Below are 22,641 nucleotides of genomic sequence, written 5' to 3'. Positions count from 1 at the left end.
GGATGTGCCTAACTAAGAGTTAGCTATAAAAATGTTCCCAGCGGCAGCCGGTTAGCTCAGTTGGTTAGAGCGCAGTGCTCTTAACAACAAGGTTGCCGGTTCGATCCCCACATAGGCCACTGTGAGCTGCGCCCTCCACAACTAGATTGAAACAACCACTTGACTTGGAGCTGATGGGTCCTGGGAAAACACACTTAAATAAGTGTGGTTTTTTTAAATGTTAAAATTAAGGGGAAAAAATGTTCCCAGGATCAATGTTTGACACAGCAAAATAATAAAGTATATAATATCCAAAATTAGGAGATTGGTTAAAAAAAATTAAAATAAAAAAATAAGGTGGAAAACTATAGCCATTTAAAATAAAACAGAGGCACATACTTGGAATGGAAAGATTTGCACAATTGGAAACAACCTAAGTGTCCATAAGCAAAAGGACAGGTGAATTTCTCCAGGTGGACTCACTGAGTGAAACCACTAACAGTTTATTGATACCAATGTAGATACATCACAAACATTATATACTAATTATAGATTAAAATTTTTGAAATAAATGTAAAAAAATGCATGGGAATGATAATTATCAAAGTATGATGGTTCCTCTAGAGAGAGAGAAGTATACGTGAGGACCTGGCTATATTTATAATATTTTATGTCTTAAAAACAAACAAAAAAGGATCCAAAGCAAATACAATGATTTGTCTTAAGTTGGTTAGGAGGGTGTATTCATTTCCCGTGGCTGCTATACAAATTATTACAGCCTTAGTGGCTTACAACAATATAAATTTTATCATCTTACAGCTCTAGAGCTCAAGAATCCAAAATGAGTCTCACGGGGCTCAAGGTGAGCGGCAGGACTCCAGGGGACAGTCCTTCTGGGACTTCCCAAGAGAGTTCGTTTCCTTGCCTTTTCCAGCTGCTGGAGGTCACCTGCACCCCTTGGCTCATGAACCCCTTCCACCTTCAAAGCCATTGATTTCATTGCTCCAACCTCTGCTTCTGTCATCGCATCTCAGACTCTGACTCTCCTCCTTCCCTCTTTCACTTATAAGGACCCTTGTAGTGACATCAGGCCCATTCAGATAATCCAGAATAACGTCCCATCTCGAGATCCTTAACTTAATCGCATCTGCAACAAAGCTTTTACCGTATAGAAGAGTCATAAATTCTGGAGTTTAGGATGTGGACATCTTTGGGAGGTGGGGGGGGGTCACCTTTATTTTGCCTAACAAAGAATATATATAAATAATAATAGTAACACCAACAATAATAAGAGTAGCAACAGCAGCTAACTCTGAGTGCTTTGGGGTTCTTTGAGGCAGTATCCCACAGTGTGCTATATAATTAGCTTACCTAATCCTCATGGGAATCCAGTGGGAAAACACCACTGTTATCCCGCTTTACAGATGAGTACCGTGAGAAGCTACATAACTTGGCCATGGCTACAAACATTGTAAGTGGCAGAGTCTAGATGTGACTCTGGCAGTCGGACCCTAGAGGACATGCTCTTGAGTGTGTAGGTGTTTGAGTCTCTACACCACTCTTAACGTCTAAAATAGCTCATAATAATAATAATAAAACATGGTAACCATGTAGCACAGAACTGAAAAGGGCACAATATTAAAGAACATTATGAAAGGATTGCATTTTGTAAAAATGTATCCATGTCTTACCAGGAAAAACAAAAAAGACCAATGATGTCCACACCCCCTCTGGAGGGGGTGAAAGGGTTGTTACCCTCACTCAGCTGTAGCTCAAAATGTTTCTGCTAATGAATTCATGTTGCTCCTACAATGAAAAAAAATAAAATAAAAGTCATTGCAATTAGGGGAAATAAAACAAGGTCAGAGGGGACCAGCTCAGAATCGTCATCTTAAACAGGAAACCAGTAATAACTTGCACCCTTGGCCATCCCGTTTGGGCCCGTCTTGCCTCCCCAGGGTCACAGGTCCTCCTCCAGCCAGTCCCCAGGCGGGTGTGGGGGGCTGCTGTCACCGGCAGAGGCTGGGAGCAGCCCAGGAGTGGCCTGGAGTGTCTGGGAAGGGTGGGAAGGTGACACCTGGTCACCGGGACCACCATCCTGAGGCTGGCATCTCCCCGACGAGCCCTGCAGGGTCTTCTCTTCCTGCCACATTGGCTGTCTACTGTGCCGCGCTTACTGTCACTTTGCTCATCTCCAATCTACAAATTAGTAAGTTCCCACGTTTTTCTTCCTCCAAACAGAAACTTCCTTCATACGCACAGACACTGCCCCCCACTCCCCAAACCCACTCCCACCATGGCCGCCAGCACAACTCCTGTCAGATGAAAGCAGCATCTTACAGCTTCTTTGCAACTGTGCCAGGCGAGCGGAAAAGACCTCTGTAACCCTACACTGGCATCCTCACCGATTCTCTTTACAAAACGTCACCACTGCCCTGTTGACACACTTCCTCCAAGTCCAGGCCTCCCCAGACTCGCAAGGGGGAAAAGACAAGGAGTTGAGCTGCCTCCCTACACCTCTTGCTCAAATTCAGGGACCTTAACCACAACAGGACCCCGACTCTCAGGCTGCAAAATAGTAGGAGGAGGAGGTCTCTACCCTCGTGGTCTACACCACAGCCCCCTCCCACACCCCCAAGCACCCACAAATGCAGGCTCTCACAAGCCATCAGGCAGCATGAGCACAGGGCAGCTTCTGTCAAGTGCATACCATACATGTTACATACATTGACAAATGTCATGATGACAATGACCCTACAGGGTGGCTCTGCCATTCCCCCATCTCACAGATGAGTAAACTGAGGTGCAAAGAGACTAAGAGGCTGAGTGAATTGCCCAGGGTCATGTAGCCAGTAAGCACAGGACCAAGACCGGAACTGTAGTGTGTGGTTAAAGAGGAAGTTGTCACACAGATGCCCTCTCTTAACCCCAGATACTGCCATCTCTAGAGAGAAAGAGGGAGGCAGAGGCTAAAAGGGCATCCTGGTCCTTTCCCTGCTTCATCTGCTAATCGCATATTTATGAAGCTCCCACTGGGGGCCAGGCACGGGCTAAGTACTGGGAATTCCTCCCTGGTGGGCAGAACAGACGGGTCCCTGCCTTCCGGACAGTCCGACATAAGGATGCTGAAGGCCTGGCTCTGAGTTCAGGCATTGCCAGAGGGCAGGGAAGGTGCCACCAGGATTTCTGGCTTCCACTTCCAACTGCACAGCATTTAAGTCTGTTCCAAAAATGAAACAAGACACATCATTTTGCTTGCCTGAAATGCGAAAATGCATTCCTATATCTAAGGTAGCCTGGGGGGCAGGCAGTGGGCATGGTCTTTCCAAAAGGATTCACCAAAGTATTCCTTCTAACAGCTTCCTCCCCCAGTTAGACATCCAGAAGAGATATAACTTGCACCACCTATTCAGAAGCCTCGAATTACACAAAGTGGGACACACCTGCGTTCCAGAGCTCGCTTGGCCCTCTGGCTTGTCAGAGCAGGATGTGTCCACACTCCAGATGCCTCTCCTCTCCCCACTGACGGTGAGATGGCGGTCTAGGCTGGGACGCCTAGCTCACCGAAAGCTAGATTGAAAGACACCCACGTCCACACTCCACAGCCATGGGAGGAGCACAGACAACTGTATAGACCACAACCAGCTGGACACGCCCCAGGCCCTCCACAGGGGAGGCTCGGTTGCTTAGAGTAGAGATTTCAAGGGCAGAAGGGAGAGAAGCATGAGGCGTAATAGCAAAAACAAACCTCACTAAGTGATTTACCTCCTTTCTAAGTGATTTACCTTCACGAGTGCATCTGATCCTCCTGACAAACCTATAAGGTGGGTACTATTATTCTTCCCGTTTTACAGGCAGCACAGAGAGGTAAGCCTCTTGCAAGGTCACACAGCTAACAAGTGATAGAGTCAGGATTCAAACCCAAGCAGGCTGGTCCTCTAGTCTCCACATGTAAACAGTGCACTACACCGCCTCTCAAGCCCGCAGGGCCCAAACCAAATGCAGTGTGACCAGGACATAAGACGACACTTGGAATACTCTTAGAGTCCTTTACAACAAACTCCAACTTATCCATAATACCTGTGGCCAAGCGGATACATCAAATGCCAGGCTTACCCCTACTGACCCTCGGGCCCCTTTTAAAGGGGAGTATATCATTTTGCTAGGGCTGCTGTAACAACGTACCACAAACTGGGCAGCTTAAACAACAGAAATCTCATAGGTCTGGAGGCTGGAAGTCCGAGATTTCGGTGTTGGCAGGGGGATCTGTGCCGTGCCTCTCTCCTAGCTCTGGTGATGGCTGGCAATCTTTGGTGTTCCTTACCAAATGCACCACTCCAATCTATGTCCATTGTCATATGGCCTTCTCTCCCTGTGTGTGTGTGTGTTTTCTTATTAGGTCAACAGTCATATTGGATTAGGGGCCCACCCTATGCCAGCATCACCTCATCTTAACTAATTACATCTGCAGTGACCCTATTTCCAAATAAGGTCACTCTGAGGTACTGGAAGTTAGGGCTTCGACATATGAGTTGGGGGCGGGGGACACAATTCAACCCATTACACGACCCACCTCTGCCCATAAGCCTGAAGAAGACAGGCTATGTTCTTCAATAGGAGGCGCCATCTAATCCCCCCCCGAGACCCCCCAAAGCTGACCAGAGAGAACACTGGCCTCAAAACAGCCAATCTCCTGGCACTGGCTCAAAAAGACCTGGAAAACCAAAAGGCTGGAAAACCAAAGCCTCTGGGCACAGAGTCAAGGTGCAGAGAGTCTTTGCTAGGGAGGGTCTAGCAATGGCGGCAAGTAATCCCAAGAGGACAGATGAGGCCATCTCTATGGAGAGATGTCACCACCAGTGGCTCTCGTCACAGATAGGACAGGAGAGTCTTTTGTACCACCACCTCCCCCACTTCCCATGAAGCCCAGTGGTAAAGGCTGTTCATGTTCCTGGATTCCTGCAAGACACCCCAAATCCCTACAATCATTCCACTCTCTAGCCATCAGTGAGGCTCCTACAGTCACCTCTGCACCCTCCAAAATTAGGGTCTGTAAAAGAGCCTGGGAGGTGCCCCCCAAACCCATTTCCCACTCTTCCTGGCACAGAGCTGGGCCACATTTCCCAGCATCCTTTGCAGCTAGTCACAGGTCGAGTTCTGGGCAATGGAAGGTGGGAACCTTTCACCTTCCAGGCTTGGCTCATAAACACCTAACCCATCTTCCGCTCTTCCTCTTCCCCGACATGATCACTGGACACAAAAGTGGCAATGGTAGTGCCACCAGAGAGCAGAGCCCCACCCCCTAATCCCACTGATTCATGACTTGAGTGAGAAATTTGTATGGAGAAATCATTTGTCACTGCAGTTCGCCTAGACTGACTCCTACAGAAGCTTCACAGTTATATCCTCTGTCTGGAATGCTCTCTCCCCAGAGCTTCCCATGGCTCCCTCTTTCTCAGCCTTCAAATCTCTGCTCAGATGTCACCTCCGCAGAGAGGCTTCCCTGATGCCCGCCCTATTAAAATACTGCTCCTCATTGGTTCCTCTTTGTCATAGGGCCCTGTTTCTTTCCTTCCTGGTATCCATTACAATCTAAAGTGATTCAATGATTAGTTCAGCTTTTTCTGTCTTTCCTACGCAACTGTAAGCTCCGCTAGGGATCACCACTGTCCTGCTCGCTTAGTCCCCGTATTACCCGACACACACCAAGTCCTCATGGGGTATCTGCTACATGAACCAAGGAATGAATCCTAAGAACATCAAGCGATTGCCATCCAGGACGGAAGACAACCCTTGCACGACCACAGAAACCAGTTCTTCAACCGTCCAGCATAGAAGCAGGTCTGTATAAATGCCAGGAATAAAAACAACAGTTCTGCTTTTCACACCAGCAGGCTCCACCATGGAGAATATATATCCCGGGAGGGGCGCAGGACAGTCCGTTGGGTGCAGCAAGGAAAATATTATACAAATGGGAGTTTTAATATTTATCTCTTCCTTTCTACAATGTCATGTCCCTTTATGTTTGATATCGATGGCAATGATGATGACGAGGATGACGAGAGCAGGGAAGCTGCCTCCTGTGGGCCTGGCCTCGTGGAAAGCAGGTTATATTACTTCATTTAATCCTCCCCAGAGCCTCGTGAGGCAGGTTCTTCTATTATTTTCATTTTACAGATGTGGAAATGGAGGCACAAAGAGGTAACATGAGCGGTCCAAAGTCACAGCCCAACTAAGTGGCAGGGCTGGCATTTGAACCCAGGCACACAGGCCCCAGGCCCCACAGCCTGTGCTACTGTAAACCATAACTGCACTTCTATAATGGAAAAATAACTAAGTTTACAGCCACTGGGGACATTGGCTGAATCTCATTTCTGATGGGTACTTGACGGAAGGAACTTGGGGACCACTTTCAGACACTGGATTTCTTCTTAGACAGGAGATGCCACTGAGAAAACATCAACATCTTACTTTTTTGAAAACATTTTGATACAGTAACTTTCAAAAATACTCATGTTTTGATGGATAAGAAGAAGCCCAAAGATGGATTTCAGAACTAGGTGAGATACAGCACAAGCCCATTTCACCCGGCTCTGTGAGCACTTGTCCACGGTGCTGGGTTCATGGTCTCCTCCTAGCACATCTGTCTCCCCACTAACCAGGGCACCCCTACCGTCTCCTTCCTCTCAGCTTCTCCAGCACCGGCAGAGCTGTCCTCTGCACACATCAGGAATGGGTGCAGAAAGTCGGCACAAAGCTGTGGTTCTCGGGTCCCCAGCAGGGATCTTCTCTGTCACACACAGAACTGAAACATCTCTGAGGTGAGGTAGAAGGAGAAAACAACTCAGAGCAGGAAGAAGATCTGGGACTCCGAAGGCAGACAGAACGCGTGCAAATTGTACTTCTGCCCCGTCCTGGCTGTGTGGCCTTGGGCATGTCACCTACTCTCCCCAGGACTCAGTTTCCTAATAAAGTGGGAACAGTTCCTGCCTCACAGGGTCACTGCGAGGATTTAATGAGTTTTTACACGTAATGTGCTTAAGGGGCTAGTACACAGTAAACATTCAGTAGAGACGGCTATTATGAATTATTGTTCTTACTAATTATTATTATTAGGCCGGCAAGCCAGGAAGCTAACACCAAGGAAACAGAACTGCTCCTATTTTTGAGAATCCCTCATTCAGGAGCAGCCATAACTTGCCAAAAATAAGCAGACGGAGAGGGGAAAGCGAAAACTTCAGGATAAACGCCTATTCAGTCGAGATGGATGCCATCCAAGCCCTCAAAAGTGGTTCATCACCACACCAACCCTACCCAGACTCCACGAACAGGTGGTGTCGCAGCAGCTCCCGGGACACATCCCAGACCTCCCAAGTGGACGAGATGCAGGAGGACCCCAACGATTCAACACAGAAAGGCCCTGAGCAGGCCACTTCCGACCTGCTCAGCTCACGCCCCAGGAAAGAAAGAAAAGCCACATAGGCAGCAGCTCCTTGAACTCCCTCCCTACATTCAGAGATTCACAAGGAGGCCAGTGCGAGAAGGAATCTCTTACTGTATTCTGTTTCAGCTGTGTAATATTTCCTACATATAAAAAGGTACACAAAATAAAATCCATTTAATTATCGCCCAACCAGATAGGAATGACTGTCATTTCACTTGACAGGTCGGGGAACCGAAGCACCTACCTAGTAGATAGGAGAGCAGAGATCTGAACTCAAAGTCTGGACCCAGAGTCCAGCTGGGCTCATGGTCACTTGGCTCCAAGGTGGTCACCATCAGTTTTCTTCCCACCCTGGACGTGTGTGCCACTTCTTCTCTAAGAAGGGATTTCCCATTCCTTGAACCTGAGCTGGGCTTGGTGACCGAGCTGGTGCAAGTTGACTTTCTGGACTCTGAGGCAAAATCCTGCAGCTTCTGCCTGGGACTCTTGGAACACTCGCCTGGTGGTTTGGGGGATGGGGGAACAGGGAAACACCAGGAGTCATGTAAAAAGTCCAACTACCGTGGGACCGCCAGGCAGGAGGTGCTCAGTCAATAGTTCCAACTGAGTCCAGTCCTCCAATCGTCACCACCAAGGCGCCAGATGTGTGAGCAAAGATTCTGGAACCTTCCAGAACTCAGGATACATACCAGTTCAGTACCATCAAATGACCTCAGTCTAGGGCCACAAAGAATAGAAGAATCACCCAGCTGAGCCCTGCCCAAATCTCTACCCACATATCTACCCAACTCATTCAATGACACCCAATGATTCCTGCACGACTGCTGGCCCATCCTGGCAAACCCCCTCCCTCAACTCTCCACGTAAGCAGCTGCTCCAATGTGAGGCCTCTCATGCCCCATCTCCGCCATGCCCAGGTGGACAAAGCCTTCTTCCTCGCATGGTACCCAGCCCAGACCCTCCTGTGGTACTGACCACACGGTCCCGCGACGGCTGCTTGCTGAATCTGTTTGCCCCGCAGGGCATAAACTCCATCCCTCTTCTTCTCTCTCAGCGAGTCTAGCACCCAACATGATGGCACATATGGGCTGGACATGTAAAACAGCTCTGTCATGACCGGGTCCCAAGGGAAACCCTAACATACCCAGCGGTATTTTATGGCTCTAAGCAAAACAAGCACGTGACTTCAGACCAGAGTTTCTCAGTCTTGGCACCACTGACCCTGTGTGCAAGAAATTATTTGTGGTGGGGACTGTCCGGTTCATTGTAAGATGTTTAGCAGCATCTCTGGTCTTGAACTACTAGATGCCAGGAGCACCTCTTCCCAATGATGACAGCTGAAAGTGTCTTACAGACATTGCCAAATGCCCTGGAGGGAATGGCCCTAGTTGAGAATCACTCACTGCTTTCGACAGTGGGATCCATGTGTGTCTGCCATCACACAGGCCCACACCTGGGGTGTGATACCTGCCAGAAGTCACATGCCACTTGCCAAGTACCCCATAAGCACACACTGTGCTCCCTCTCGCTTGCCTGCTCCTTTGCAGACCTCACAGTCACCTGAAGGTTTCTGCTAACTAGGACACCTGAAGGAACGCTACAGCTGGGGGGGTTCCCATAGGACATCACATTTACAACAGGCGGCTGGAAACATGGCCCTGAGAGTCCCCACCCAGAGCCTGAAGTGGTCAAGGGAGCACCATTTCTAAGCTCTTTTCCTGCCTCTTTCCAGACCCCACCAACACGGCCGTCTCGCACAGGACTGCCCCTTCAACACGATCCATCATCCCTCTTCTAGAAGCCCTCCAGTGGATTCCCCACTGCCCTCCAGAAAAAGTCCAACCCCCAAAGCCAGACTTTGCCACCCCACAGAGCTGGACGCCACTCGTTAGCAACGACAGTGGCCAAAGTACCAGCAGCAGAGCCGCGGGTTGAGTGCTCATCCCGTGCGAAGTGCTGTGTTGAATCCCTCAGATGTATCTCCTCCTTTATTCATTCCCAACCATCACTCTGTGGGGTGGACACCAATATTATTCCTGTTCTTACCATAAGAGAATTTAAGCTCAGAAAGTGGATGTAATTTGCCTACCAATCACACAGCAAGCTCATCAAATGTGCTAGAAGTCAAGCCCCACGCTGCTCGTATTTAATGAAACAATCAGTGTAGGCTCCAAGAGGATTTGAATCTAATTTAATTGCTGCGGTATCTCCAATACCTAGAACAGGGCCTCATAGAGCAGGCATTCAAATATGCAAGGTTGGAAAGGTAGAAGGATGGGTGGGAAAGTGGGAGGAAGGCTCTAGAACAGTATATACCAGGATCACCTTGGGAGCCTATTAAAATACAGTACTGAGACCCCAACCAACCTAGTGAATGAACAGTCCACCTTCAGCCAATCCAGGGGAAAGGAATTTGCTTTTAGTTAACTGAATGGGGAGAACTACAGGGCATGGATTTCAGGAGACAAAATCCTATCTCATGCCCCTCAGAATGAGCTTCAGGAGAAGGTTCCAATAGCCTCTACTTTTAAGAGCCCCCCAGGTGTTTCTTGGTGGTCAGGTAGGCTTGGGACCGGCAGGTCAAGAAGAGAAAGGACCCCCTCCACTCTCAGCATGGCACACCTGTATTTTACAGTCAGTGTCCTTCCCACCCCCTGCAAGCCCACCCCCACCCCAGCAGCAACAGGTTTCTGGGCCACCTGGGCAGTTGAGTATGGCCAAAGGAAACAAAAATTGGGAGGAAAGCTGGCTGCCTCCACACATGGGGTATTTTCAAAGCAGAGCTTCTGGCTCGGGGCATCTGAGGCTTGCTTGGCTCAGAAGCCGGGAGAAACCTTTTGGAAAGCTGTTTAATCTCACTAATGGTAAGAGAAATCAGATGAAGAACTACGCCAAGCTACCAGAGGCTACCTGTGAATGGCCAAGTCCAGAACCTCACCACAGTGTGGATGAGGATGTGGGGAACAGGTACTGTCACCCCTCATGAGCTTTTGTGGGCCATTGCCAAACTGCCAAAGTTAAAACATCCTGGAAATACCCTTCAGCTCGGAAATCACTCATAGGAAGTTGTCCTTCAGATATACCCATACGTGTGCATAAAAGGAGAATGCAAGGGTAACTCTTACGCACTGCTGGTGGGAATGTAAAATGGTGCAGCCACTTGGAAAATAGTCTGGCAAGTCCAAAATAATTGAACACAAGTTACCACATGACCCAGCAAGTACACTCCTAGGCATAGACCCAGAGAAATGAAAATGTACATCCACACAAACTCTTGACCATCAATGTCCTATAGCAGCACTATTCCTAATTGCCAAAAGTGGAAACAATCCACATGTCAATGAATGAATGAATGGACAAACAAATTGTGGAAAATCCATGTGATGGAATATTATTCAGCCATAAAAAGGAAGGAAGTACTGATACCTGCCACAACATGGACACAACTTGAAAACAGTATGCTAGTAAGTGAAAGAAGCCAGACACCAAAGCCCACGAGACAGAAAGTAGATGCATGGTTGCTTAGGACAGCGGAGGAGGATGGGGAATAGAGGGTGATGGCCAAGGGGTACAGAGTCTCTTTTTGAGGTGATAAACATGTTCTAAAATTGATTGTGGTGGTGGTTGCACATATCTGTGAATATACTAAAAACCACCGAATTGTTCATTTTAAATGGGTGACTTATAGGGTATGTGAATTAAATCTCAATAAATCTGCTACTAAAAAAAAAGAAAGAAAAAAAAAAAAGAAAGAAAAAGAAAAAGAAAGAAAAGAAAGAAAGAAAGAAAGAAAGAGAAAAGGATAGATAGGAAAGGCAAGAAGAAAGAATAAAGAGAAAAAGAAAGAAAAGAAAAGTAAAAGGAAGAGAAGAGAAAGAAAAAGAAAGAATAGAAGAAAAGAAAGAAACGGCAAGAAAGCAGAATAAGAAAAGAAAGAAAGAAGAGAAGAAAGAAGGAAGAAAGCTAAAGAACACAAGAAGAAGATAAGAAAAGAAGAAAAGAAAAGAAGAAAAAGAAGAACGGAACAAGAAAGAAGAAAGAAAGAAGAAGGAAGAAAGAGAATAAGAAGAAAGACACGAAAAGAAAAAGAAAAAAAAGAAAGAAAAAGAAAGAAAAGAAAAAGAAAGAAAGAAGAAAAGAAAGAAAAAAAGAAAGAAGAAAGAAGAGAAAGAAAAAAGAAAGAAAGAAAGAAAGAAGAAAGAAAGAAAGAAAGAAAGAAAGAAAGAAAGAGTTGTTGTTGCAGCTAATCACAAAATACAAAATACTGGAAACAGCCCGAATGTCCCTGTCTAGGGGTCACACGGTTACACTGCTGCCAGAATGTTATGTAGCCATGAAAGAAGGCAGCAGCACATCAATGCGCTGATAAGAAACCACCTCCAAGATAATTATTAAATTTAAAAAAAAGAAATCAAGGTGCAGACGTGTATGTGGTAGGCACCCATCTGTGTAAAAAAAGCACCACACACACATTACACAGCATAGAATACTTCCGGAAGACAAAAGAACTGATAATGAGCTGCCTGTGGAGCACAGGATGGGGTCTGAGGAAGAGAGACATTTATGTATGAATTTTTTTTCCCCCATGTGTACACTTTAATTTTTTCAATTAAAAGGCAGTCAATAACAAATGCAAATTAAAGCAAGTCTCTGCAACTGAAAATTGCTTAAGTCTCCTTACGTTCTTAAAAACAGTCTTAGACACTTTAGGAACTGAGCCAATTGCCCAATCTATGGGGGTGGGGGCGGGGAAGGGAAGATGCCTCCACCCGGACCAGAACCTCATTTGAAAGCTGCAGAGCATTCAATGATGTGCTTGCTCTGTCCACATAGAGTGAAAGTAAAGTGAGCCTCTCACTTTGTGGTTCGCAGCAAAATAAAACCGGCATTTATGTGGCTACCAAGCTATAAGTTTCCGCAAACGCTGGCCAGTTGGCGCTTAAGAGGGCAGACAGCTTGACCATCAACTGGAACCAAACAATCCTGATGCTGTCAGAGAGAGCCCACCCCATGCCAACGCAGGTGAGTTGTCTGAATGTCATTGCCAAGGTGGGCCTCTGTTACTTCACCAGTGAACTGGCTCAACGTCCCCCATCAGCTCTGAACCATCTGCATCAGAGCCCCAGATGAAGTGGCACACTTTCATTTTTAGAAGACTAGGAGAAGGCAGACCAAATCAACAACAGCCGCAGTGACAAGTGAAGGCAGCAAGGTGCGAAACACAGGCCAGGGCTCAGGGAAGACAGGCCACGCTGCCCTGTGCAGTAGGTACTCACAGAAGCCCTCGATCTTGTCCGCCGTCTTACTCCAGGCCACCTGCCGCGTCTCCATGATCACCTGGACAGTCCTCCGCTCGGGGGTGGACTTGCGGAAGCTGAAGACGGTCATCACAGTGCCCAGCTCCAGGGCTCTCTTGATCTGACTCTTCTCATATTCCGGGAGGGCGTCCACGTTGACCATGGTGGGCATTGTTGGCCACTCCAGGGAGAAGGACGAAGTGAGGGAACAAGGAGACTGGAAGGGCAGAACAGAGGAGCGAATTGGTTTTCGTTAACGGAAGGGGATTTAGGTAACAGGGCTTGGAGATCAAGAGCCAAAATCCTGTCTCGTGCCCATCAGGATGAGTTTTAAGAGAAGGTTTCAAGGGCAGCAGATTGCTGACAACTCAGAGCCCACACAGGACCCAGGGAGGTTTAAATGGAAGTGGATGTGTGGGTGGAGGCCTCCGACCTCAATGACCCAGCCCCCCAATGACCCAGTTGTTATGCAGGCTTTGAATAACCAAATCACCCAGCAGGGCAGTGAGCCCTTCCCTCCCCACACACTTTTATGCTGTAGAATATTTGAATAACCAAAGCCACCCAACTGGCTCCCACCTCCACTCCCAGCATCTGTTACTATCCTGCATAGAGATTCCTAACCATCCCTTCAGTTTCTAAGTAAAGTTGGGAAGAGAAGGGGGGGTGGGGGGGGACTTCAGAATGTGTCTGTGGAGACCTCTATATGGAAATGGGGCCAAAAGAATAAAACATGTCAGGGCCCAGCAGCGTTAAGTTCAAATGCTGGTGTAGGTTCCTCCTGACCATGTGGTCCTGGGCAGGCTGCGTGACCTCTGGAAGCCTCAGTTTCACCCTTTCTAATGGGAGTGTTAGGACACTTAGGAAGCTTGGAATGCAATGCCACCAGCAAAGCACCTAGCGTGCGGCTCAGCATCCAACAGGTGTTCTGAATCTCCACTTATTTCCACGCACAGTCGACGTTTATCAGAGAGGTACTGGGACCCCAAATATTGGAGCCATCTTCATCTGGCCTCTCTCACAACCACATCCAATCCACCAGCAAATAAAGAATCCAACCCATCTCACCCCTTCACGGGTTCCTCTTAGGATCTTATACTTGGATTATTCTAAGCGCCTACTAACTGGTCTCCCCGCTTCTGCCCTAAACCCCTACAGTCAACCCTCAGACCAGTCGCCATGAGAATGCTTTTGGAACAAGAGTGAAATCGTGTCACTCCCCTGGTCAATCCTGCTGTCGCTCCCCGAGCCTTTGCTCTGCAGACCACCTCCCTGCCAATTCTGCCTCCCAAACATCCAATGACACACTGCCTGCCACTCAAGAGGGGACTTGAACTGAAGGCTGGCTTACTACAGACACTGTACCAAGGCACCTAAGCCACTGGGCTCATTTCCACGCTTGTAAACGGGGAGGATAGATTACAAGCCCCTCCAAAGATTCTGGTGAGGATGAAACTGGATAGTACATCTCGGCCCTTAAGACAATGAAGCAAAGTCAGTGCTACTCCGATTTAGCTATTGCTCCCACTGCCATCAGTTGTTCTGCGCATCTTTCTTAGCTCCTCCCTTCCCTCCAAATTCCATTAGGAGCCCACAGTTGTTACCCTGTGGAGAGGCAGGTGGCCAGCCAGGAATGTCTGGGCCTCCAGTCTGCCTCTGATCCCCCACAGCCTCCTGACAAGCTGCTCAAGCCCAGCGCCTCAGTTCCCTCACCTGTAAAATGGGGCTAACCACCCCAAGGGGAACTGGAAGGACTGAAAGCTGTAATGTAAGCACATCCCTCAGCAGGTAGGAGGGCCTCCGATAATATTAATCAGCCAGTTGGTCAACACATTAATCTAGTGTCAACTCCATGCCAGGCAGTAAGCTGGGGGCCAATAAGCAAATGAGGGGGACTGGGGAGAGGCCCAGGCCTTGCCCTTTGCCCCCTCCTCCAACCACCTCCCACCCATGGACAAAGGCAGCTATGCAGGTAGGCTGGCAGCCGGAGAGGAGGCCATGAATTACACCTCCTCTGTGTCCATTTGGAAACAGATCCGTCGGCTCCAGGATTCTAATGTGAAGAGGTCAGTACAGCAGCAGAGACACTGGGGCGGGGGTGCCAAGGGAACAGTGGGAAGGGGCCCCAGGCATAGTCTGGGGTGAGGCTGGGAGCTTCGAGGGCTCAGAGAAAGCTTCTGGGGGAGATGGCATCTGAATCCATTTTTTTAAAAAAATGAAGCAAGAGGGAAGAGTTTTCTAGGCAGAGGAATAGGCTTAAGCAAAGGCTCTGCGACAAGACTAAGAGGGTGTGCACAGAACTGTGCCTGAAGCGAGCCTCCTGTCTCTTCACCCTCTCATCCAGGTCAAGGGGAAGAACAAGGTGCCCGTGGCCAGTCTCATCTAAGAACTGTTTACGTGCTCTGCCTAGGTGCCAGCATCTGCCACTCCTGGTTCATCTCACTTATCTCGATGAAAACTGCAGTCCCAAGAGGTCAAATGACGTGATCAAGCTCGCGCAGACAAGTGGCCGCATCAGGATCTGAGCCCCGGTCTGAATCCCACACTTGCTCCTTCTAGCACCTGCTTTCTGGCATTCAGAGTCCTGTGGCAGAATTTGGCCAGACAGTAACTAATTGGGCAGCCCCTGTCTCTCTCTAGAAAGAAGTTTAAAGGACATGTCCAAGGTTACACTGCTGGAAAGTGGCAGAACCAGTATTTGAACCTGACCCAGCTCTGCAGCAATTCCCTATGCTGACCACCCCAGCCAGGCGCCTCTGGAGTTCCCCATTCCCAGGTCACAAGTCCAATGTACAGGAGGAGGGCTTACATAGGAAACACACACCCTATCGCAACACCTCCACCTTTGATTAAGCCCGCTGGCCGGGAGGCACTGAAGCCCTCTGACTGGCTCTGGGCGGACCTTGGACTTAACCGTCCCAGGATTCTGGTTATTTCCAACTCAGAAGCCCAGTGGATTGGCTCACCACATCAAGTCTCTTGTGCTGCCTCTTGCCAAGAACTGAAAAGACACCCTCCTGGCCACATAGTCCTCGGAGACAACCACCAAAATCCAGCCGGGTCCCTACCCAGGTTTGCAGAGTGGGACACTTCAGCAACTAAGGCAAGGAGGTCCCCAAGGTCTTGAGCCCAGGGGAGGGCACCAGCCATCACAGACAATTTCCATTTTGCTTCCGCTTTCAAAAAAAAAAAAAAAAAATGAAATAGCCTTGAAATCCCTTTTTTGTTCCTGTTTCTCATCTTCCCTGGGTAACTCTGTAAAATGACTGACGGTGTAAAGAGTATATACGTGGCTGAGATTCGATAAGGTTTTGCCATTTCTACTTTTCATGTCCTTCTCTTTGAAACAAACTTCTGGGACAAGGACCCAGAACCAGGAAGCAGGGGAGTTTTCTTCTCTTTGTTGCTTTCTGCCCACATTAGTCCAGTACAAGCTTTCATACAAAATCCCCCCAAACAATTCTGTTACAATTCAGCACGGTCACATCCCTGAGAGGTCACCATCCCCCTTCTACAGCTTGAGGGATACTATTGCTGCACTCACACCCACCCACCCTGCAGCAACAGGATACCTATTGTACCTATTGTCACTGGAGGAAGAGGCAGTACCATCCATTGCAGGTAGGAGTGTGAATTGGTTCAAATTTTTTTTTCTTTGTCTTTTTTTTTTTTTAGGGCAACCTGTGAGCATCAATTAAAATATAAAACAGGCATATGCTTTGATCCAGAAATCACATATGGGCAGAAAGAACCATGCGCAAAGATGTTCCCGAAAGCATCATTTGTAATAGAAAAAGATTACAAAAAAAGATTACAGATTATTGTAACAGAAAAAGAAAAAAAAAACAGAAACAACTGCTCATCAACGGGGGGTGGAGAAGGGGGTCTCCTTAAATAAATAATGGGACACACATATTAAAAACTGCGCCATAGCTATTGGAAAGAATAAGATGATTTATAAGCAATTTGATCTGGAAAGATTCACGAGATAGGTGACAAATAGTTATCCCAATAGTATAATAGTATAATATAACTACATTTTAAAAAGGCTGTCTGCTTATAAATCTAGGGAAAGTAGTTTTGGGGGGAGCAGAAAAGGGTAGAACGGATGACAACTTTTTATTAAGTGGTGACATCATGGATGAGTTTCACTTTATTGTGTTTTTACTATTTCCTAAACTAAGAAGTGTTTTCAAGTTTTCTCACTGGCCATTTTCCACTGACTCCCCCCAGCAAAAGGTCTATTGATGGGGTCCCTGCTTTGACTTCCAGAGTTGCCTACCAGGCTCAAGGTCCAGTGGTGGGGAGGGTAGGCAGTGCGGGGAGTCAGTCACATCCACAGGCAATTTCAGCATCAATGAAGCCTGCAGTGGTTCTTGCCCCTGAGCTGGTACACACGTGGCCCACACACCTTTGTAATGGGGTAAGGGCCTGGGGCTGGCATGGACCCCTAAATTAGTAAGCCCTCCCTATAGAACTGTACAGCTAAGGCTGATGGCCCAAGTACCACGCAGGGCCCTCAACCAGAGGATGAAGACTAGCCTGCACCCTTTGCATAGATAAGCCCCAATTCTCAACACACCCTTGTAGTGTACACTTGGGAGGCCCCAGTGTCCAGGGGAAGAAACTGAGGCTCGAGAGGTTCTTCAACTTACCCAGGATCACACAGCTGGAATTTAAATTCAAATTAAGTTGATTGACAAGGCCCCCTGTTTCCCTTGAGCTACATCAACTCCCTCATCCCCACTATACTCTCAGTGTAATTAAAGATTAGGATGCTAAAGAAGCCCCTCCCCAGCCCGGACCGGAATACAGGCGCCAACCACCAGTCCAAATGGGACACATCTTTCCCTGGAATTCTTCCGCTATGAGGGTAATGACCTCTTTGGGATTCCAAAACATAACCCAGGAAAACGCACAGATGTACACACATAATTATGCAAATCACTGTGGGGTGGGAGAGGGAATCATGAATCCCACACTCTCCTGGTCTCTCCCGGGTAAGGGCTGCGCCTTCGGTATCGCCCGCCCACCCGCAACCACCTGTACAATACGGGGAAGTGCCGGCGCCGGCCTGGCCGCACGGAGTCAAGGAGCCCTGGGCACAGAGGTGCCCAGAAACACGGCCCGACTCCACGCAGGACCCCGCGGCCACCGGAGCCTTGAACGTCAACGCCAGCGCTCTCGCTACCCCCTGACCGCAAGCCGCGCCGCTTCCTCCGGATTTCCATTCAAAGCCGGGACCGCCCCAGGACACCCACCGTCGGCCCTGGCCGAGGAAGTGGCGGGCGGCCAGGCTCGGACCCCCGCCTTCACCGCCTGGACCCCTAGCACAGCAGACGAGGACCCAGACGGAGCTCCCCTAAGGACGCTTGCCCGCGCCAGCGGCGTCCTGGCGAGTTCTCGGGACACCACGTGAGCTCCCTCCCGCCGGGCCACCCACCTGGCCATGCCACCCACCTGGCCGTGTCCCCGCTGCGGGTCCCGGCTCCAGGGTCCCGCGCGCAGACGCCCGCCGTCCCGGCTCCGGGCACTCCCTGCAGCGCACGCCCTCCAAGGCTGGCGCTGCTACTTCTGCTTTGGCCAAGGCCACGCGCCACGTGACTCCTCCGGGGCCGCCCCCCGCACCCCGACCCGCCCCACCCCTGGCCCAAGGCGGGTCCTCTACCACCCGCCGCTCCGAGCACCCCAGCGGGGCGGGCCTGGCCTGGGACCCGGCTTCCGCGGGCAGAGGAAGAAACCCAGGCAGCAGGAGGGGAAGCGAGGTCACTTGCAAGGTAGAGATAAACCTTCCAGACGAGTAGCATCTATGCATGCACGTGTTTCACATACAAATGTCTTCGTGGTAACCCTGAAGTTTCAGGGTTACCTTCAGAGCTGTCAGAACATGTTTTACTCCTAAATTGCTTGAGTTACGGCGTTTCTGGAATCCATGAATGTTGCTGTGACTGAAAAATGTTATATCTGAAGCAACAGGACATATTCCATTCACTGGCTTTAGAAAATCCATGGATTCATCTCTTTCACTGCTCCTGTCTCAGGGGTGCACCAGTGCTATTCACACAGATCATATACTGCACTATTTTTTAAAGAGATCGTTGAAAGGCTTGTTATAACATCAGTCACTTGGAATCACTGGGCCAATTCCCCAAGAATAATGACTAAATCTGGGTTAAATTTTTTGGCCTCGATGTGTTTGTTTGTTTGTTTGTTTGTTTGTTTTTAGAACTTCAGCTTGTATTTTCACCCATCCTTTTAATTCTTCCATTCTGGTACATATTATATAACATACATGATATGTTAGTACAACCATATATGTGTATAATTTATTATTACAAAGTCTGCGCGTATAGGGAAGCATGTTAAATCTCTTGCGGATACAATGAGACTGAGAACAGGCAGAGTCTTAGAGACCACTATAGGAAGCCTTGGCTCCTAACCTCTGTCCAGACAGATGCTATTTCTGGCCCAAGTTTTCTCTGGTCCCCAGAGATCAAGCAAGAAAAGATGTAAAACATGCTTCCATTGAAAGAACTGTCTTTTAATCTGGGGTGGTGAGCCTCCAGCATTTGGGGAGTTAAAATGTCTGTTGTGTGTGAGATGATGGTCATAGTTGATGGCAGTTTGCTTTTTTTTCTCCCCCATATTTTTAATTGCTTTTCTCTTTACCTCATTTTTTACTCTCAGATGAACAGCGAAAGTCACCCCGTGCAACGAATGGGAGTGTTTGGGGCTCCTCGACTCCTCTTTTTCTCAAACTTCAATGTGGTTGTTTAAAATAAAGTAACTGAAACAGCAGTTCCCGTTCTGGAAGGACTTGAACATAAAATTACACTTCTTTTCCAAAGTGTAATGGGTAGGGGGAGAAGCCAGCCTGTATATTCAGTCATAGAGGGTAGAAAACTGGTCACAGGTTGGCTATGGTAGGACATTAAGTCGGTGGGGGGTGGAGGCAGGATTTGAACCTGGGTTTGTCTGGTGCCAGAGCCTATGGGCACGCAGGCCCCACATCTTTAACTGCCCACCCCCAGGATTAACAGGAGGCATTGAGGCAGGGAGAAGTGAGTTGGTAACCACTCCACGTAGATTCTTCACAAATGGGTCAGGAAATGACCTCAAAGGGTGGAGGGAACTTTCTTTTCCTTTTCGTATAAAAAGAAAGAAGAAAGGGGAGGCAGGATAATCTAAAAGAAAATAGTCTTTCAATCAGTATTATTTCGACTTTTTATTCTGGGCCCCTCACCAGTCCTCAGGTAAACACATGTTTGTGTGTGTGTGTGTGTGTGTGTGTGTGTGTGTGTGTGTGTGTCCCATAGCCCTCTTCCATTTGCTAGCAGCCGTGCTGCGTTAGACCATTAGCCCCTTTGCACCCCAGTTGGCCTCTCTTCAAAATGGGTATAATAACTGTACCTACCTCCCAGGGTAATTGTAAAGATTAAATGAGACAATGGTGGTGAAGCAGGCATCCCAATTCAACCATAAGGGCTGACGTTTTAATATTGTTATTGGGAAGAAGAAAAAGCCCCATGGTGCAGTGGGAAAATACGGACTTGGAGAAAAGGGAAATTTGCAGTGGAAGGTCTTTCACTACCTTAGCTGTGTGACCTTGAGCTGGTCAGTTACCCTCTCTGAACCTCCCAATTTCCCCATCATTCGATCTATCTTTGGGATACCCAGAATAGGTAAATCTAGATAGACAAAAAGTAGAATAGTAGTTTGATGACTAAGGGATACAGGGTTTCTCTCTGGAGTGAGGAAAATGTTCTAAAACTGATTGGAATGATAGTTGAACAGTTCTGTGAATATACTAAAAACCATGGAACTATACACTTTAGATGAGTGAATTGTATGGTATATGAATTATATCTCAATAAAGCTGCTCAAAAAACAAAAACAAACAAACAAAAAAAAACACCTACCTTAGAAGGTTGTTTAAAGAATTCAAGTGGGGCAGCCGGTTGGCTCAGTTGGTTAGAGCTCAGTGCTCTTAACGACAAGGTTGCCGGTTCGATCCCCACATGGGCCACTGTGAGGTGCACCCTCTGCAACTAGATCGAAACAACTACTTGACTTGGAACTGATGGGTCCTGGAAAAACACACTAAAATAAAAGTTTAAAAAAAATATTGTCAAAACCAAAATAAATATTAAAAAAAGAGAAGAATTCAAGGTAATGAGTAACAGACCTTAACACAACACAGCTTTTGATAAGTAACAGCCTCTCATCATAATAATCATTATTGTGTGGTGGACCTTTCAAACCTTGGCCTCCTCTCCCCAGCAGCCAGCCAGGCGGAGGCCACCACCCTGCCCCAGGGAGCCTTGCCAACCTCCCCCCAACACCCCCACAGCCAAAAATGACCAGAAAACCCCTGAGAGCCTTAAATCTGGTTTCCTTTCCCGACATTGTTCAGAGAAGTGCTTGTCCCCTGGGGACAAGCCGAGTCCCAGCTACTGGCTGGCAGACCTATGTGACAGGAAGTACCACCCAGAACTGGCTCCTAGAACTTGGCAGGGTTACGCCCAGCCTGCCGCTTCTGCATGGGGGGGCGGACCCCTCTACTTTTCTAAAGCTTTATTGAAGCATAACTGCTACATAAAAAACTGCATATATTTAATGCACACAATTTGATGAATTTGGACGTGCATATACCTGTGTTACTGTAACAACGATCAAGGTAATAAACATATCCATCACCTCCAAACATGTCCTGTTCTTGCTTTTTGTGCTGTATTGTGTGTGTGTGTGTGTGTGGGTGTGTGTGTGTGTGTGTGTGTGTGTGTGGTACTTAACATATCCACCCTTTGAACAAAATTTTAGGTATACAATACAGTATTGTTAGCTATAGATGTTGTAGAGCAGATTGCTAGAATTTACTCACGTATAACAGAAACTTTATACCCGTTGAGTTCCTTCCCAAATCCCTCCCACCCAGTCCCTGACAACCGTCATTCTATTCTCCGCTACCGTAGTTTGACTGTTTTAGAATACTCCACATGCGAGGAATCAGGCAGTATTTGTCCTTCTGTGACTGGCTTATTTCACTTAGCATCATGTCCTCCTGGTTCATCCATATTGTCACAAAGGGTAGGATTTCTTTCTTTTTCAAGGCTGAATAATATTCCATCATATGTATGTACAACATTTTCTTTATTCATTCATCTACCGGTGGACATTTACGTTGTTTCCACATCTCAGCTATCGTGAATAATGCTACTGTGAACATGGGAGTGAAGATATCTCTTTGTGATCCTGTCTTCAATTCTTTTGGATATATATTCCCACAGGTGGGAAGGCTGGATCATATAATATTTCTATTTTTAATTTTTTGAGGAACCTCCATACTGTTTTCCACAGTGGCTGCACCAATTTACATTCCCACCAACAGTACACACGGGTTCCAGTTCCTCCACGTGCTCACCAACACTTATTATCTTTTGGGTTTGGTTTATTGGTTTTTGGTTTTTTGGTTTTTTTATAATAGCTGCCTTTTATCAAAAGGTATTGATCACCTTTTCATATATCTGTTGACCATGAGTATGTCTTCTTTGCAGAAGTGTCTATTCAAGTCCTTTGCCCATTTTTAAATGCTGTCATTCGTTTTTTCGCTATTGAGTTGTAGGAGTCTGCTATTTAAACTGAGGCCCATGGTTTTTCTTTGGGCTTCTCAAGCCTCGGGTTCCTGCCACTTACCTACCTTGTGCCCACAACAAAGTAGCTTAGTTTCTCTGAGCCTCGGTTTCCCAGTCTGCACTGCTGAAGACAAAGATCCCCACCTCTAATAGCTGAAGTATCGGTTAGAATGTGTTCAGCATCCACAAAGAGGCCATCTATAATGTCATGTCTCTGGAAGCCCAGGAAGGGTTGAGAGGTGAGCACGGAGAAATCGGAAGCTCAAGTACATCGATGAGACAAAGACTC

At 47.7% G+C, this 22,641-nt stretch overlaps 1 protein-coding gene across 2 annotated transcripts in view; it reads right to left on the bottom strand.

Annotated features, from left to right (window-relative positions):
• Positions 1-18,313, bottom strand: part of PLCG2 (phospholipase C gamma 2) — a 147,411-nt gene extending 129,098 nt beyond the window's left edge. For both annotated transcript variants that reach the window (XM_033128135.1, XM_033128134.1), the window contains exons 1-2: positions 18,181-18,313; positions 12,700-12,937 (exon numbers count right to left, since the gene is read on the bottom strand). In XM_033128135.1, coding sequence (XP_032984026.1) covers positions 12,700-12,892 — 193 coding nt within the window. In that variant the 5' untranslated portion in view covers positions 12,893-12,937; positions 18,181-18,313. The remainder of the gene's footprint in view (positions 1-12,699; positions 12,938-18,180) is intronic.
• Between the last annotated feature and the right edge of the window lie 4,328 nt (positions 18,314-22,641).

This window comes from Rhinolophus ferrumequinum, chromosome 15 (genome assembly GCF_004115265.2).
Source record: "Rhinolophus ferrumequinum isolate MPI-CBG mRhiFer1 chromosome 15, mRhiFer1_v1.p, whole genome shotgun sequence".
NCBI lineage: Eukaryota > Metazoa > Chordata > Mammalia > Chiroptera > Rhinolophidae > Rhinolophus > Rhinolophus ferrumequinum.
Note: the sequence above shows the minus strand (reverse complement) of the source record. Positions and strands in the feature narration are given on the sequence as shown.